The sequence below is a fragment of the Buteo buteo genome, chromosome 13, assembly GCF_964188355.1.
Source record: "Buteo buteo chromosome 13, bButBut1.hap1.1, whole genome shotgun sequence".
Taxonomy (NCBI): domain Eukaryota; kingdom Metazoa; phylum Chordata; class Aves; order Accipitriformes; family Accipitridae; genus Buteo; species Buteo buteo.
The window spans coordinates 25,828,619-25,846,273 of NC_134183.1; the positions used below are offsets into that span (position 1 = coordinate 25,828,619).

General features: G+C 41.4%; 1 protein-coding gene across 4 annotated transcripts in view; it reads right to left on the reverse strand.

Moving 5' to 3' along the window:
* Positions 1-8,349, reverse strand: part of ADAMTSL3 (ADAMTS like 3) — a 189,098-nt gene extending 180,749 nt beyond the window's left edge. For 3 of the 4 annotated variants that reach the window (XR_012652786.1, XR_012652785.1, XM_075045137.1), the window contains exons 1-2: positions 7,417-7,598; positions 5,868-5,959 (exon numbers count right to left, since the gene is read on the reverse strand). Coding sequence is in view for 2 of the 4 variants with exons in the window: in XM_075045137.1 (XP_074901238.1) it covers positions 5,868-5,959; positions 7,417-7,585 (261 nt within the window). In the remaining 2 variants the exon portion in view is untranslated. Of the gene's footprint in view, positions 1-5,867; positions 5,960-7,416; positions 7,599-8,202 lie in introns of those variants that run through there. The other variant, XM_075045138.1, reaches the window with a different exon arrangement.
* Between the last annotated feature and the right edge of the window lie 9,306 nt (positions 8,350-17,655).

Below are 17,655 nucleotides of genomic sequence, written 5' to 3' on the forward strand. Positions count from 1 at the left end.
TCATCAAAACAAAGGCTCCACATCACGCAGACCCTTCTGAAAATGCTGCTATATCTGCATTAAGTTTAGCACCCTTGTGTGGCTGACGGTCATCAAAAAGTGAGTTCATAAAACTGTAGCTCCCCCTAGAAGTGGGAATGCGGCCATTTTGAAAGTATGACCTTTAAATTCAAGAGCACTTCACAGTCGACAGACTTCAGCTAACATCAAGAAAAGTTCTCCTCTTATGAGAAAGAAAGTTATATGCATGCTTTCAAAATCTAAAGGAATTATTTATCTGTCGGTGACAAAAGTGAGTGCAGAGGGCATATCAGAACTGCAGTTCTATACAGTTCCTGTGTGGGTCTTCGTTGTCTCTCTAGAGTTGCCATGGCTATATCCAATGTTCTTTCTGGAATGCTGTGCTCACTAGCAAACTGTACTTCAAAAACAAACCCATTCTTCCACCATGCACAAACTCTCTCTGTTTTACAGAGATTTTGCATAATAAGAATTACACTGGAATTGGTCAAGTAAGACTGTGTTGTACTGTACACAGCCACAAGACTTTATCATCAGTATTATCAACTATATAAAATCTTAACGACAAACTGACTTAACAGTAAAGTACAACATTTGCACAGTATGATGTAACTCATGCCCAAACATTTCTTTCACAGCCTTACCACACAAACAAGTATAGAGGCACAATTATAAATCTGCTCCCACTATCACTGCAATTAATGTATGTTACTACTTAATTGCAAGCCACATTATATTCAGTGTTTACTTAAACCCCAGCTCCTGGATTCAGGTGAGCACGGAGAACTATTTTAAGAAAAGCTTCAGGCCCCAAAATTGCAGATAAAGACATAAATATGTGAACCCTACTGGTTCTAGAAGTAAAATCAAATAAAAAGGACTCAGATTTTAAAATTTATGTTCTTTTCAAGCAAAACTCATTATTTTGGATGGCCAAATCATGATTTCTGAATGAACAGTAAAAAGGCTTTAATGTCAGTACAATCAGTCACGTACATTTTCTGTGATGCAAAGGCAGGAATGGAATTTGGTACACTGTGCAAAACTGCCACCTCAGTGCCGTTTATGCCCCAATTTGGTAAGGAATATGAAGGATCCAGATGCACCAAGCAGACCTAAATGAGTAATCATCAATGACTAAGTGTTCAAGTATCTGCTAAAACCAAAGATCATCCTAGAGCTATTCCTTCATTTCTTTACTACTTTCTCAAGAGAAATTAGAAGCCACAGGCTGTGGTGAGAGATTATTCCTACACTTGAGGCTTCTCTAAAAGTGTTTGACTCTTGGATACCTAGTTTTGGAACCAGCAATTTGCAGTTCTACACACAAGTGATTTGAGAATCTCTGCCTGTCTCTGTAACCTCATCAGAAATTATCATCACAGTGACCATTGATACCCATGTCTGAAGACATAGATAGAGAATTCAAAATCTAGCTGGATATTGAGATTAAACCACCTTTGCCACATTGGAATGAATGGGTTTGGACCATGCTTTAGCTGAATAACCAAAGATTGATTTTGAGTTGTATCACTGCAAGCATCATTCATAATCACTGTGATAAAAGTATTTACTGAGAAAATGAAAACAAATAAATTAGATAGTAAAAGGATGCCTTCACTGGTATCATCTGTACTCTTGGTCACCTCCCATAGTTAATTTAAATTTTTTATGAGTACATTTTAAAAAAGTAAGTATTCATACACAGTTTGTGTCTCAAGTCACAAGACAGATTCATCACAATTTTTCTGGCAATTCAACTCTTTTGGACTGTAAATTGGGGGTAACAGCAGTTCAGATCCTATGAGCACTGGCTGAGCAATCACTATTAGTCATAAATTCAAAGCAAGTTCAGAAACTTACAGAAGTTTTCTGGTAATGCTGTCACTGAGTTACAACCTTGTCAATAACAATGAATATTCTAAGTCAGAACACTCCTACAGAGTCTCAAAAGTGTTATTTTTCTATAGTAGAGGCATTTCAATCTTCAAACTAAGAACAAAACCACAGACCTATCGAGGCTGATACCAAAACTCCAGATGGGTGCAGAATTTGCAACCTGCCTACAAAAAAAAGGGAAACTGCTTCAGATTTAACTCTGGACTTGCAAATCTCACCCTAATATTTTTGATTAAAGTTACTGGAGATTTAAGAATCCTTACTATTGTATGGCACGTAGATCATAGTGTATTTTCTGAACATTGCTGTGCAATACATTCAGTGACTGTAAAACAATACTCCAAAGGTTTTCCACAAAGATGGTGTCCAAGTCCACTATGTCATATAATGGACATCAGATTTCTGGCCTTGCAAAACTCAACCTTAAAGACATTTACTATGTTGGTAGTTTTTGGCAGATTGGTTATGGCAGAATCATTTTGAATCTGATAATGTTTTCAGCATGTATATCCTTTATATCCAAAATAGATAGAAAAAAAACATAATGCAGGCAGGAATTGCAGAAACATAAATCATGGGAGCAACCAACAGTTTATTCAATGAATATGTGACCTATGAAACTTCTTCCATAGAAACCCACAGCTAATGCTTCTTAAATATCCAGACATGGCGTCTTTCCTGTTATTCCCTCCTCAGACTTTAGCAACCCTATGGTCTTTGGAGGTGAAACAGACTGATTTGTACAGGGTTTGATTTGGACTGTAGGAACCTAAGAAAATAGCAGCATATTCCTGATTTGAAAACAACATACCAGAGATTAAATCTAAAATGAACCCATGTGTAAAATTCTTGATGATATATATTTATCTATATGAATCTGCTAACCATAATTTCTTGCTGCCATTAATCCATTAGTAAGAATATAGAGATACACAGTCTTACATACATTTTGTAACAAATGTAACAGCATCTAGCTGAATGGTGTAATAAAATGCTATCACAAGGTTAAGAAAGAGTTGGTTACCAGGCTGAGCGTTCTGCCTTTTCAGTTACCAATATGGAGCCACAGGTACTCAAGAGATCCCTTGAAAGCAGCAAAATTGGACTTGGATACTTCTATTAGCTTAATCATCTCCTAAAATCTGTAGTATTGATAGCTCACCTGCTATCATGTGAGAAAAATTAGGAGCCTTTTACACTATATTTAGCAATAAATACACATGAATAGTTACATTCAAGGCCAAGGGTATAGTTAATGTTCACAAATACATACAGTCTGTGGAATACAGTAACTTCTTTGGATAGATTCATGGTTTAAATCTTTAGAAAAAACAAATTATTCCATGTTGCTGTTACCATTTGGTGGTGGAGGTTTTTTAATTTGTTTTTAAGAAAAACATACAGACATCATTTGCTTGGATTACCATTGGCTTTAGACTAACACAGTTCCAATAATTTCATTTGTATTGGTACATATCAGAGAAAGTAGGCTCTATGTACGCAAAAGAACACAGCCAAGGCTAGCCCATGAGTGATCTCCTGAGTCATTTATGCCACTGCTCTTGGTCACAGAGCAGAATTAATGAACAGGCAGCTCAGCAATGCTCAGTGGTAAACTATTCATTGGGTTATCCTATGAAATCTAACCTACCTGTGACTAATCTGCCCCTGACAAAATAATTGTCAAACTTGAGATGCTGTGTATCTGTAAGGGCAGAGTTCAGTCTGGAGCCTGGCTGTACACCGTGCTGTGCTTGTTACCATGCTATGAAGAATCAGAAAGGGCTCCTATAACCAAAGTTAACTTTCATTTCTTCGCAGTAACAGCTACCTCTTTTTCACAACTTCTCATGTTAAAGTTTTCTTTGCGTTACACTCATACCACATTTCCACCACATTCTTTTAAAATGGTCATTATTTTATTCTGTACCTGCCTCAAGCAGGATGAAATTAATCAATTGCACATAAGTGACATGACATAGACTTGTGACCTTGCCCAGCATCCAATTGTTTCTAATTGATTAGCTCCAGACATAAGCACTTTAATAGCCAAAAACAACACAAGTAGAACCTATGGTACAATATTAGGGTAGAATGACTGTGTGTGGTCCATATAGTATGGCCCCAAGCAACCAATTAAAGAATTAATGGTTATTGGATACCAAAAATGTTATGTTAAATAATATAAAATATCTTTAATGTGCCTAAAATTGTGATAAAACACCTAAAACTTAGGAGCACAAGGGCCTCCTACAAGATTGGGGTTAAGTGCTAATGACTCAAATATGCCAAATAGATTAGGATATTTTAAAGGACAATCAAGACCAAAAAATTTGACCTGGACTGAAATGTTCATAAAGCTACTCACAATAGCCTATTGATTACTACAATGTGTTTGGGTTGTTTTTATTACAAAGAGACAAGTGAAGCTATGCCAAACCATTCGTGGAGAAAAGGAAACTATGCCACTACTGGTTCCAGTTCTACAATAAGAAAAATATGAAAGAAAAAAATACAAGAAAAATATTGTATATAAAAAAAGTCTCTTCATAACCAAAAGGCCCAAACACAAAGTTGACATTTCCCTTCTCTGAACTTCTATTCTCATCTTGAAGAGAACTATTAAGTGAACTTTACATACTACTTTTTGAGCATTTTATAGGGCCCATTATTACAGCATCACTCAACTGCTTGCACACAAAAGTACAAGCTGAACAGGCACAGCAAAAAGCAGAAGATCCCACTGTCGCCCTATCTGCTTGGGCGTGCACTGAATGCACTGCGTTTTACTGCACAATTAATATGAATCTAATAATTTTTACTTTAATGGCAAGTCCTTTACTCAAGTAACAAGCGTACTTTCATGACTAGCTGCAACCATAATACAGATACAGGAGGTGTTCCTCAACAGGTAGCTGCCAAATGACTCACAGCAGACTGTGCATTCAGCAGTGCTACTGAGGATAGCCCCATTCCCGCTACCTTAAACCTCAAAGTCCACCCTAAATCAATCATAGTGTACTCAGCTGTCTAGTACAGTCTCCTCAGTTCTTCATACTCCTTTTGAATTTACTTTCGCCTGCTATATTATCCCTCAATTCAAAATTCTTCAGGATGTACATTTATATAATGCCCAGCATAACAGGCTCCAGTTTGAAATGACCATTTCTCAGCATTGCAATAGTACAAACAAAAACTACTACAATTCTTCAAAAAACAATGCTATTTATTTCAAAAGATATTTTTCAGTTTATTTAATTGTCCTTTTCTAAGGATTTCTGGATTTGGGTGTGCTTAAGACTGAAGGATCCTTGAAACGTTCTGTGTTGTGGCAACTATCAGTATAGAGAATGACATAATATAACAACATCTCTGCTGCATGCCAGCACACCATATTTCTTGAAATACTCACTTCTTGGAACCGATTAGGCTCATGTGTCAGGCAATAGATCAGTTGGCAGCTATGGTTTTCCTCCATGGTTCCTGTATTCATTGAACACTTGAAGCAAAGACCGTTTTGGACCACCTTCCCCCATTGCCTCAACACTGACTTCCGAGTGCTTTAGATGTTTCTACCCAGGTATTTATATAACCCTTGTCACTTACAGTATCTTAACATTTATCAGGTGCTAAACCTCCTCAGGGCAAAGAGCAGCTGTTCTGCCTAGAAAGACCCATGGCATTACACATCTGGCAACATCTCTCCCTTTGGTCCCCATATAGTAAAGTCAGGTACAATATTACTAGGAAGAGAAAGAATATTAATTTCCCACTTGGATGTCTTTGAAATTCAGTACAGTGAAAGGAAAACCTTCTCATCGGGAGCCTTTTATTTACAGTGCAGTTCCTTCAGCAGTTTTCTGATTAAAAAAGAGTAATTCAAAGTGTGCAGCAAGATCATCTGATAAAGGACCAGGCATGACAATAGCAACAAGATCATTACCTACCTGTAGATGAGCATAGATAGCAATCGCAAGCCAAGTGATCTCCCAGAAGAGCCCTGTGGCTTTAGGGCTAGCCATACTCGTGCCTTGGGGCTCTGCTGAGAGAAATTGTTTCAAGTTACAAACAAAATCAAGTGGGCTCCGCCAGAATTTCAATGACTAAAGCAAACTGGGCAAAGGCATAGAACTGGCCTTTGGAAGAAATGCAATGCAAACACCAGAGTTTTGTGCTGGCCAGAGGAGCAAACGCGCAGTGCATGCCATGAGCACTGCCTGCAGGGTGGGGTAGTTCCAATTAGGGAACAGAAAGGGAGGAAAATTAAAGATAATGGGAAGCTGGCAGTAGTGGGCAAGTTTTATTATCTCCTGAATGTAGGAGAATTTATCAAATTGGGAACCCCCCCATCTTGATCTCCAGAAGGTAAAATCCAAGGAGCATAGGATTTCTGATGTACTGTTCCAGCACTTTCACCCACTCAAAGCTGAGAGCCCAGCCCCAGGACTTCAGCAGTCATTTGCACTGCCTTTGAAAGCTCTGATCATAACAGCTCAGAGACTAAGTGATCAGGGCAGAGGAAAAAAAAAACAAAAACAAACCAAAACACAAAAAAAAACCCCAAACAAAACATCAATTTAGTTATCATCACCATTACAGGGCCAACACAAAACTGTCAGTCACTTTTACTAAAAACTTCAACTTAAAACTGCCAACAAGAAAAAAGTAATGTAATAATGCTGCTAATTCTGTTAATTCCTAGTGCCAATGCATCTTTTTGCCTCAGACTATTCATTACCACAGTGATCTCAAAACAGTACAAGTTCCACGGACCCCTAACACATATACACGCAAACACAAACAGCCCTCCCTCCCCTCCTCCCAGCCACCACCCCACTATTGTGCAAAGCCCCATAGTGAATGCACATCCCTCCTTCAAAACAAGTACTCCTTTCTAAAAGGTCAGATATCCCAATGGAAAACCATCTATCCAAACAGTTCTTGCACCTGTCAACTAAACATAATTAAGATTCCTTACACAAGGAAGTGTTTTATTCCCTCCCTCCAAAAAAAATTTAAAGTCCCCCTCCCTCCCAAAAGGTTTAGCTCTCCTGGATGCTTTTGTCATTCGAAAGTTTCAATCAACTACGGCAATAAGACAAGGAAGATTTCTTTTTATTTCACACACACGCACACACACACCCCGCCAGGCACTGCTGAGAGCCACGACTGGCGAAACACACCGGAGTCCGGTACTTCGCAGGTGCCGGCGCCGGGGCTCCCCAAGGGCTCTGCAAGCAACCCGCGCCGCTCTGCCCTCCCGGAGACTCCTCTAGGACGACCCTCGCCCACCACCGCGCCCGCCCCCGCTGACGCGGAACCCGACCGGCCCGGCTGGGGGAGCCGCCCGCGGGACCCGGCCCGCCGCCCGCCTCCCTCGCGGGAACGCGCCCGGGGAAGCGGGTCGGGGAGGCTACCGCCCCCGCCGCCGCCCGCGGGCCGGCCCGGGCAGCCGCGGGGCTCCCCTCCCCCGGCGCTGCCGCCGAGCTCACCCACCTGGTGCGGCGCCGCGGCGCCCGGCTCGGCGGGGAGCGCGCAGCGGGGCTGGGGCCGGGGCCGGGAGGGAGGGAGGGAGGCGGGGAGCGGGTCCGGCGCTGCCGGCGCCTCCTTCCCGCTCGCAGGGCAGGGGAGAGCCTTGCCTGTCACGGCACCGGGGATACAGCATCCTGCATCGCGAGCGGCGGCCCCTCCCTCACGCCAGGCTCCAGCCCACCGCCGCACGTTAGCCAAGGTCCTACAGGCTGCTGGCAGCGGGCCGCCTCCGCCCGCCCGCCGCAGCCCGGCCCCGGCGAGAGGCGCCCGGGCGCCTCCACCTGCGGCGCGGGGCCGCGGCCCGGCCCGGCGCCCGCTCCGCCGCCGCGGCTCGGCACCCCCCGCGCAGCCTCTGCCTCCCCGGCCGGCGCGAATGAGCGGGCGGGCGGGCGGCCAAGGGGGCCCGGCACCCTCCCCCCCGCCTCGGCTGCGGAGGCACTGGCGGCGCTCCGGTGCCGGCGGCCCAGACCCCGGCAGCCCGGGACCAAGCGGTTCGTCTTCCCCCGAGGGGCGAAAGCTACCGCGAAGTCAGCCCCCAGCTCTGATGCAAAGCAGCTCCCAAAACCGCAACCATCCTGTGTCTCATCTCCAAGTAACTCTCACAATACAGCTGCAAATCTGCTCGCGCACCGAGGAGGTCTTTAATCGTGCTGCCCTCTACGATATTTTTAGGCTTCCTACTGTAAATCTGACGAGCATGTCTCACACGACAGCCTTGGGCTGCTGAACAGGAACACTAAAATCCTCTACCTTTGCGCTACGGCTTCCACTGATGTCCCAAGCTTGCGTCGCGTCCGCTAAGAGCAGCACGTAGAAAAAGGGCTATTATCCCTGCCACTGAAGTTAAAAATACGCTCCAGTGAACTAAACATAACCGATGAAGAGTTTGTTCAAATATGTTGCGCTGGAAACTTTTCCAATCTGTTTAGGTTTCTCACCCGCACGGGAGGCGCCTCCTCCATCGTTAGGAACAGAGTGCCCTCTGCTGAAACTCGGCTGACAGGGGAGCCCGGCCAAAGGCAACACAGGGACCGGGGAGCGGACCCCCGGGGGGAGAGCGGCACACCCGCCTCGCTGCGGCACCCAGGGGACGGCTCTCTGGGACAGCCCCGACTCCGCACGAACACCTGCGCTGCCCGCTCTGCCTCCTCCACGCCACTGCAAGACTCGCAGGCTGCGCTGCCTGCAGGCTCACCCTCACAGCTGAGGCGAGCTGTTCCTTCCAGTCTGCACGTTACCACGATAACAGGCTGCGTAACAGGCAAGAGTACTGCTAAGGACTTGATCTTTTCTTTTTCTAACACTGGTCAGCTGAAAGTACATCAGCTTCCTGGAAAGCTTTGCTTTCTATCCATTTCAGTTGCTACAGTTACTTAAACAACCCCTTAGTCCTTTAACCATGGCTTCAGTTATAACCCTGCAATTTGTTACCTTCAAAAAAGATATATTGGTGCAGTCAGCTTATACTTCAGGCTTGATCGCAAGTGATTTTAAAGCTAGAATTTAGCCATTAGATCAACTGAGGCCAAAAATGAATTCTCCTGTCCCAAAACTATGGCTGGTAGTACTGCAAGTACTACCGGAACAAAAAACCAAAAGATGTTCACAACCGCGGGATGAAGCTGACCCTCAAGACCTGCCATCTAGTTAGGAATGTACACAGCTTGCACCATCCCTATTTAGAATACCACTTCTCTTAAAATTATTTACCCCTCAATAGTGAAGCAGTCCCCTGGGTCCCTGAAGCAAAAGCTGCACAGTGGGCTACTAATTTGATTGCCAGGTGGGCGTATTTAGACAAAATAGCCCTGGCTATGTTCCTAGCACTTGTATTAGCCATAGATTATATTGAAAGGTTTGGCCCTGAGATTCTAATAACATTTTCCAAATCTGAATGCTGGTCGGCATTTCTTTGTTTTTCCCTTTTTCAGTGGTACTCATCTCTGTGTTCTCTGCTTTCTCCGATACCTTCCTTCAATGCTGCTCCTGGTCATTTGCTTCAGATCAGTTGGCTGTGTGCATCCCTAACCATAAAGGATAATCAAACATCATGTGCGCAAGTCTTAGAAACATTTGTTCATCTCCTGCAATAAATTTGACAGCAGAAAAGAAGTTGTGTAATAGGAAGTAGCCTAGGTTAGCTCACATCAGATTCAGTGACTTAAGCGAGGCTGCTGCTTACATACACACTTAGTTCCTTGTGTGATCTTGGTCCAGTTTCGATGTCTGAATTTATACAGCATGTAAGAAAACAGAGGTAAGCACCTGCAAGCGCTACCCATCAGGGAGATTTCAGAAAGCAGCATTATAATAAATAGTGCAAGTACCTTGTAGTACCTACCTAGGAAAATAGCAATTGGCGATATGTCTTGCCCAAGCTACTGAAATGACATAGTATTGTTAATCCCATTCTCCTCCACCACTCATGGTCTGGTTTTGCTTTTATTCCATCGAAATCATCCTTTTTGTGAGGAAGATGAGCACCCAGGAAATAACAGTATTTGAGGCATAAAAATAGCCACGGCCTGCTACTGGAAACTATACAGGGGTTTGGACAGCTTTTAACAGGGCATTTTCCTATGTGAAGCTCATTCTCATTGAATGCAGATTTGTTGTCTCCTTTATCCAATTTACTTAAACTCTTCATCTCAGCCTCACTCCACCCCCTTGCCACTTTACTCTTGTCTCTCTAGACTTCCAGTGACTGGAAGCTTTGAGATTTTGACTCCTGTTGGAGATCTCCATAACCCCTTCTGCCAAGCCAAGCAAAATTCTGAATGAAACTCAGGTGTCCAGGCAAGATCTGTTTGAAAAAAAAACACTTCAAAATTCACAGCACTTGCAGCTCCATGGCAGACTCCTTCAATACGCTCCCTAAATTTAAAGGCCACAAACCTACAGGTTCTGGATGGCGAATTTTCATCCCTGGATAAGTTTGTCAGCAATTCTGCAAAAACTAATTGACCATTCAAGTTTAAAAGTAATCACTCTTTTCTAAGGAAACATTTAACTTCTCTTCTGCTAACTCTTCAAGGCAGGAACTATTGTTCTTTGTCTCTTACATTATGTTTCCACAATCCCTGGTCCAGTGTCAAGTCCTTTAGGTATTACCTTATTAGCAGTTTTTACCACACAGTCTTCTAATTCCCGCTCATGCCACATTAGCTTGGCAAAGCTGGTATAAGATTTTTGAATAGGAAACTATAGCAATGCTCTTAATGCTCGGAGTTCATATGCATAATTCCTGTATTTGTCTCTTGTTATTAGCAATGCTTTTTTATTACATATAAGCTTTTCTTTTGCTGCTCTCTAAAATATTCATCATTTAAATGACATTAAATATGACAGCTGTGAAGCCCTTGCTGTTCATAAAATTGTGAAATATGGACATTTGCACTTATTATTTCATTGAACACAATCATGATCTTGTCCATCTGTACAGCTGGCATGATCTCTCATGAGGAAGCTGGCTGGGAAATATGATGGTCTTATCCTTTGTTTTATACTGACTTAAGACCATGTGTCTTCACTATCGAACACAGCCATGAAATATTTTGCCATTTGTTGATTTACATTCAATTGTAATAGAAAATTTCAACTTACACTCAACAGTGCAGGCAGAAACAACAGCAAAAAAAGATCCTGCAAGATACAGCTAAGGGCAAAATTGAAGAAAATTAAATGTCTGGCCTGGTAAACAAAAACTTCTGTTTGATCACATGACAACCACCAGATTTCACTCTCTCAGTAAATATTAATAGAAAACCTTCACATCTAAAAGAGAAAACCCACATTTCTCTATTTATCTTTGTCCTGAAATGCAGGTATACACGCTTCTTCAGCAGACTCCACTTATATATAAATATTCTCTCAAAACAAGTTCAGCTAAGCAAATCTGATGATCGTGAAGACCATACTTTCATCATAACAAAAGTCTATGCTACTCAGGAAAAAATATGTTTGGCTAAACTACAAATCTAAAATCCACTGAAACAGTGCAGAATAACATTTGGCTCATAAATCAGGATTATGTCTAATGAATACCAAAACTGGAAGTATCCTGCCGAGGCCCCATGCCGAAACTGAATTTTGGTTTGAGGCCTCAAAGTTATCAGTAATAGAGCTGCACCTGATTGACTAATAAAAGGAAAATGTTAAATTTCCTGTAACTAGAGTCATGAGAACCCTGACACAGTATAATCAGTTCTTTGGCCCTGCATTGTATTTGTACAGGGTGCTTGTTTACCCTGAAATAACAAGTTCTCTGGGGTAGAGAGCAATCACGCACTGTCACACTTCACAAATATGTTCTGCGCTATAAAGAGTAAAGCCTCTATTAGTATAAAGGTACAAAGTTCAGCTACAGCAGTGTGTCTTTGATTTCTTGGTGTTATGGAACCCATTGCGTTCCACGTTGATCCTTGCCCTGGGCTTTGGAAACAGCTCCTTCAATATAGTAAGGAGAAAAAAAATTCTTGTGCCTTAAAGAAAGAAAAACTACTTTATATATAGACCTAACATTATAGAGGAAAACTATTGGCTTCCTCTCAGTTTGTGTTTAAATGAATGTAGCATTAACCAATACAGTATATACAAATGGTCACTATTTCAAGTATTTGAATAAATATTTGTCCTTTCTTGTCTCTCAAATTCCTTTTTATCCTCAAGCAAAACAACTTGTGGCTTATTTGCATATTTATGATCCTGTACAGTAGTAGCAGATGCATTAAATTTCATGACTTTCCAGAACAAACACATCTTGATTCAGATGGCACATACTTACTTTTTGTTGTAGCCTAGTGTTCATAGCCCTAACTAAAATGTTAGAACCAACATTTGGAGATAAATTTATAATACGCTTACATGATCATTTTGTGGTTTTGCAGCATATCTTTTCAAAAGGATTTAGGTGCTTATTGTGGGCATAATTAGAAAATATGAACTTGTATAGATGAAGATTGAATGCAAATAAGGCAAAATGAAAAATTCATTGCAGAAGTAAAATAGCTTCAGTTTATTTAAACGTAGCTATGTGTTAACAGGTTTTTTTCCCTAGTTTGCAAAAAAATGCAACCCCACTGAGGACTGTGGATATGCCAGATTTGAATTCCTGAACTTGTCTGCCATTTTCTTCTTATACAACAGTGACGACAATCTGTTTTCCTCAGTCTGTGATAGCCGTTACTTCTGTGATTGTCAAAAATAAAATGTTATTGAGTGCTACGTGAAAGAGGCAACATCTGGTGAATAAACAAGGGCTCTGAGGAAATCCATTATGTTGCAAGTCATGAGCAACAGATAGAGGTCAGCAGTACAATTACTGCCCTTACTGTAATGATTCACTGGGGAAAAGCAAGAAGAGTAAAGTAGGTGACCTCCACCTCACAAGATGACTTCTGCATGTCACTACATGTGTCTAGAGATGCACGCCAATATGGAAACAGGAGAACATAAGCAAGGAGCAAACAGTGAGAAGGAATGAAAAAAGGACAAGGTTGGAAGAAATACATGATACATCATTGGGAGGAATACTAGTGACAAAGACAATGTGGTTATGAAAGCAGAAGATGAATAATTAATGTAGGAAAATGCAGCAAAACCAGAGGAAAGAATAAGCATGGGTAACAGTTCAAACAGATTAAAAAATTAAATTCCCAAACCAAAAATGAGGTCACCAGAAAATAGCTTCAGAAAAGTGACAATGCGCATCAAACGTTTGGCAGCAAGAGGAACAAAATTTCCACTTTCTCATATACGTTCTGCGTGTCAATACAAATACAGAAAAAACTACAACAAAACCCATAACATAAAACAGTCACACACTCCTGTAAGCTTGTGTGGGTGTGTCCTGGTTTCAGCTGGGATAGAGTTAATTGTCTTCCTAGTAGCTGGTATAGTGCTACATTTTGGGTTCAGTATGAGAAGTTAACACTGCCATTTTCAGTTGTTGCTAAGTAATGTTTAGACTAAGTCAAGGATTCTTCAGCTTCTCATGCCCAGCCAGCAAGAAGGCTGGAGGGGCACAAGAAGTTGGGAGGGGACACAGTCAGGGCAGCTGGTCCAAACTGGCCAAAGGGGTATTCCATGCCATGTGACATCACACCTAGTATATAAACTGGGGGGAGTGGGGCTGGGGGGAACTGCCACTCGCAAACTAACTGGGCATCAGTTGGCGGGTAGTGAGAAATTGCATTGTGCATCGCTGATATATTCCAATCCTTTTATTATTACTATTGTCATTTTATTATTGCTATTATCATTATTAGTTTCTTCTTTTCTGTTCTATTAAACTGTTCTTGTCTCAACCCATGAGCTTTACTTTTTTTTTTTTTCCCAATTCTCTGCCCCATCCCACTGGGTGGGGGAGGGGAGTGAGTGAGCAGGTGTGTGGTGCTTAGTTGCTGACTGGGGTTAAATCACAACAGGGTGGGAACAAAGCAGCAAATAGTACACTATTGCATTCTTAGTTTTGGGCTTCATGTTTTAACAGAGGGTAGAACCCCCAGCTCTATTTATACTTAGAGTTGAAAGTAAATGTGAGGACAGAAAGCAAGTTTGAAATTCATTTTTGATTCTTCTGTTCTCTTCTACTTGCCAACTTCTTTTGCTATGTTGGCAAATACTCTTGTTTCTTGAGTTGCACATTTACAGTCTTCATTAAGAGACTATACTGTGAATCATTACCAAGGAAAAGTATCCATTCTCCTCACCACAGCCTGGCTGCAGCCCAAGTGCTCCATATTGAGTGAAGTATTGAGTCAAGTGCAATAATAGTGGGATAAACTATTTGCTCTCTATGAAATACATTCAGCACATCTCAACTCAGCAATGTTGCCTGGATATAAATGAAGATATTTTTGTTATTATGTTCTACTAAAAGAGATGGAGTGACTTCATTTTCACAAGGGACTCAGATTTGACTTAGCCCTGGTGGATCAGAGGTGGTTCCTGGCTCCTGTGGGAGCCAGTAGTTGTACTCATTATTCTTAACAGTCAGTGATGACATAATTGAATACAATCTATTTGACAATTAATGAGGATGAAGAAGGGTTAGCATGATTTGGTGGATGGAAGGAAAGAAAGTTTGCAAAGCTCCAGATTCACAGTTTGGAGCTATATACTCACTGAAAAAACAGCTTATTTTCCACTTTCCTTCATATTTTCTACTTTGCTGGCTCTGTTGCCATATGCTATGAGAACTCCTCATAATCCGTGACATTTCTTCAAAGTCTGATACAGGTATTAGTAAAGCCTACAGAACAAAATTCTATTTTTGCAGAGCCATGCAGTACCTAAGACCTCTTTTCCTCCTCATTCTGTATAGACATTGCTTACAGAACCTAAGGTGCATTCTACATAAAACTGGAAGAGAGAATGTATCTTCAGACAGTGAGCCAGATTCTAGTCATAGCAGTACCAATATAAACTGTACATAGGAACAGCTTCTCTGCATTCATACCTTAGAGTAGAATTTGGTTGGTGCCAACTGGAAACTAGGACAGCCTAAGACAGAATCTTATCAGGTGTCACCTACAAAATGTTGCTATTGGGTATATTTTCTATATTTCATGTTTTACCAAACAAAATCTATTGTTTACTTTTGCATCTAGTAATGCCACAAATAATTTCAATTCTTTACTGATTACCAACTTATAGAAGGCTGTTGCAACACAGGCAAAAGCCACTGTAAGCTGACTTGTCCTGCTTAATTTAACTAGGCAAGTAGGGGCATATGAAGTACTACACCAGAGGATCACTTGTGCACTTACATGTTCTGGAAGGGACTTCTCCTTCTATGTATACTACCACCAATGACATAGGAACAGAAACTACCCTTTAAACTCTCTAGGGGCTAATCTCTAATTTTTCCAGGGACTCTCCATATCTACTTTAGTACAGTGGCAATCATTATCAGGCTAGTAGAACTCAATCTGTCTTCATTAGCTCTAGATACATGTAAGTCACCAACATTTGTCTGTAAACAGACTGCTTAGCAAAGTGTTTATTGATATATTCTAATGCATCAGAATAATAACCTTTGAAACAACATTACTATTATATGTACAGATTTCTTGAACTGTTACAAAGGCTGTCCAGTGTTACCTTGTTTTGTTCCCAATGGATATTTAGGAAGACACCCTCACGAATTAGAGAGCAGAACAACTATCAGAGAAAAACACTAAAACACTACAAAAGTTTCTGTTGTCTATGCTGATTCTGCATCTATGCCTACACTTGCCAGCACAGTATTTTCACACTAGTCAAGCCTGTCCACTTACTATGCATAGCCTCAAATGTATTTAACACTTGGAAAGTAGATATGAATTTGAACATTTTGTATTTAGTCACAAAAAAGTCTAAAAAGAGATACTACTATCAAGAAACTTGGCCTTACCTAAGTATTTAGCAGTCTTTTCTCTAACAATCTGTCATCCAAGGAGTGGCAAGGTCCAGTGTCTTCCTAATGGACAGAGAGCCAAGTCAGGTAGCCAGGCTGGCAGGGCAGGAGTGACACCAGCCAGAGCCCTGTCCCACTGTTCCTAGACAAAATATGCAGGGGGCTAGAGTTGACAGCCAGGGCATGCAGAGAGCCCAGGCAAAGCTGCAATAACTAGGCAGGTACAAGGTCAAGCCAAAAAATCAGTCCATGGGCCAACAAACCTTATAGCTAGATACAACCATAATAGAGCTCAAAGAGAAGCTGAGGGCCAGGCCAGAGCTTAAATGGAGTTCCTGCACTTCTGGGCAGAGGCGTGGGTGGAAGCCCCAGCTGAGGCTGGTCAAGGTCATTAAGGCATATTAGTGCACTCAGAGCCCTAACAACATTTTGGAACCAATACTAACAGACTGCTTGCACATGGCTACAATCAGTTAGCAGATACCTAAGGAAAGATAGCAAAAAGTTCAGTTGACTTTTTCCTGGTTTTCATTGTACTGCTGTATTGCTGTATTTTCTTCACTTAATTTCACCAGCTCAAGATCAAGGCCTGATTAAGATACTTGAAAAAAGTCCACACATTTTTATTTTTGTTTGATTTATTCCAACTTTGTGGAATCTGCTAATACTGTCTAAATCTCCCATATCTACATTTTCCTGCAAAAGGACTATTTCTAGAAAAGCTTTTACTGTGCTTTAGTCTGGGATATGTACCTTTTCCCACAATTTTTCCTGATACCCTCCATATCTCTTAATCCTGAAACATGCCTGATATCTTTATACTTGAAACAGTAGGAAAAGATGGCACAGGCTTATCTTTGCAGCAATTCCTCAGCTACACTTGTGGTCTAAGCAGTACAGACTACAGTCTTAATCAAAGAAAAAGTCAGAAAAAATGTCAGAAAAAGGAATCAGTAACAGACTTCTGTTATGCTCTTAAGTTGCCACCTTCTATTCTTGCATAGGGAGAGTAGGTGAAGAATACAAAGGATAAAACTAGCTTGTAGCATTCGCTACATATCAAGGTGCCACGCTTAGATCACTGGTCGGCCCGGACCAGGGAAAGAGACAGATAACACACACAGTGTGAGCGCCAACTTCCGGCTTTTATTGCGCAGTTAATTCCTTTTATACTAACAAGGGGAGGTGGGGTTACAGGTACATCACAAGGCTGCGACTAACCCTCTAACTTTCCGTGACAACGCGAGATCTTCCGAACGCCGACCCCTACACTAGCTCAGACTATTTTTGAACTATTTCTTTCAGCTGTTTTTGTTTGCACTATTACATAGCCTTGGCAGGCAAGGAAAATATTCTTAGAATAGCAGATTTCTTGCTTTGTTCTGCATCTGTTCCAAAACCATACAATTGTATTTGAACAGCTGGCCAGTAACATGCAACTATCAAACATGGCACTGACATACTATCACAGTGTTCTTCGTAGAGGACTGAGGTTTCAAAGCTGAAGTAAACATTCAAATGTACACATGTTGATCTTAGAGGTACATATTCAGATTTAAATCATACCTTTTATTTTTCTTGAATTGAGCTTTCTATTGGCAATGAAGAGCAGACAAGTAAGTACTCATTATATCAAAATAAGAAACTGGAACTGCTCTGCAGAAAAGAATTTCCTGGTGCTGTTTCTAGAACTAGAACCAGAGGAGCTCAGTCTGGCCATATGTCATTAGCATGCTGCATGTAATTTTAGAGTTTTGAAACTGAATTTTGTTTTTTTTATACAACAGTGTAAAGAAGTTCAGAAA